At 72.3% G+C, this 1,129-nt stretch overlaps 1 protein-coding gene across 1 annotated transcript in view; it reads left to right on the top strand.

Moving 5' to 3' along the window:
• Nucleotides 1–163: 163 nt before the first annotated feature.
• Nucleotides 164–1,129, top strand: part of PLEKHN1 (pleckstrin homology domain containing, family N member 1) — an 11,556-nt gene continuing 10,590 nt past the window's right edge. The window contains exons 1-3 of the mRNA XM_012734548.1: nt 164–264; nt 356–583; nt 627–825. Coding sequence (XP_012590002.1) covers nt 164–264; nt 356–583; nt 627–825 — 528 coding nt within the window. The remainder of the gene's footprint in view (nt 265–355; nt 584–626; nt 826–1,129) is intronic.

The following is a 1,129-nucleotide window of genomic DNA, read 5'->3' as shown; positions in this document are numbered from 1 at the left end:
GCCGCCAGGCTGCCTCTGTGGGCGCCGCCCGTGGCCGGGAGGGGCGGCGCCTGGGGCTTCGGACGCCCTCTGGGCGGGCCAGGGCCCCGGTGGCTCCCAGACAGCCCCTTCCCGGGCCTGCTGTGCCGTCCATGAAGCCTGCGCCCAGCAGCCTCGCAGCGGCATGGACCGGAGCGTGATGTTCTGCCCGCGCGGCGCTGCCCTTAGACCCGGCCTGGTGCCGTTTGCGTGTCTGGCGGTGCTGCCAGCCCCGCCCGGCCCTCGGTGCTGCTCTGCACGCGGCCACCTCTCAGCTGTAATCAGCCGCAGCGGCTCCCCGCTGGCCCTTCTGGCCCTTTGGTGCCGCCTGGGGCAGGCGGCTTTCCCTGTCCTGCCTGTGGGGCCGGCCGGCAGCGCGAGGGCCCCGACCCCCCCAGGCGGCCGACCGCAGCCTGCAGTGCCCCAGCTTGAGTCCTGCCAGGCAGGGGAAGCGCCTGCCTGGTGACCCCAGTGCCCGCCTGCCGCTCAGCCCCACGGACGGACGGCGGGACAGCGACCTGGGGCGGCTCGTCTCCGGCCGGCCACGGGGCTCGGCGCGTCCTGAGTGAGTCTGGGGGAAGGGACGAGTCCGCCAGGCCTCTCGGCAGTGGGCCCCGGCGGCGGCCGCGGGAACTTTCGCTCCTGCGTCGCCCCTACGGGAGCGCGCGAGGCGGGCGGGCGGCGCCGAGCCGCTCCCAGGTGGGACCAGCAGCCGGGGACCGCGGCTCCCGCAGCCCAGCCCGGAGGCAGGAGGAAGGGGAGGAGGACGCAGGCCGGGATCGCGCCCGTCACGACTCACGAAGGAGGGTGGGAAAGAGGGAGGGACTGAGGACAGAAAAGGGAGCGGAATCGGGGATCTCCGGGAATAAAGGAGCGAGGAAGGGGCGAGGAGAGGTGGGGAGGTAATGAGAGTGGAGCGGAATGCAGGGGTGCAGGGGAGGGTGACGGGGTGCAGGAGGAGAGGGCAATGGGCTGCGGGGGTAAAGGCGCGGTGACGCGGGAGGAAGAGGGGATGGAGGGGGGATGGGGTGAAGGGGAAAGAAACTGGGGTGAAGAGGCGAGAGAAGGGGTGAAGTGAGGGATGGAGGTAAAGAAGAGAGGGATGAAGATG

Source organism: Condylura cristata, unplaced genomic scaffold, assembly GCF_000260355.1.
Source record: "Condylura cristata isolate star-nosed mole 26May11 unplaced genomic scaffold, ConCri1.0 scaffold00058, whole genome shotgun sequence".
NCBI lineage: Eukaryota > Metazoa > Chordata > Mammalia > Eulipotyphla > Talpidae > Condylura > Condylura cristata.
Note: the sequence above shows the minus strand (reverse complement) of the source record. Positions and strands in the feature narration are given on the sequence as shown.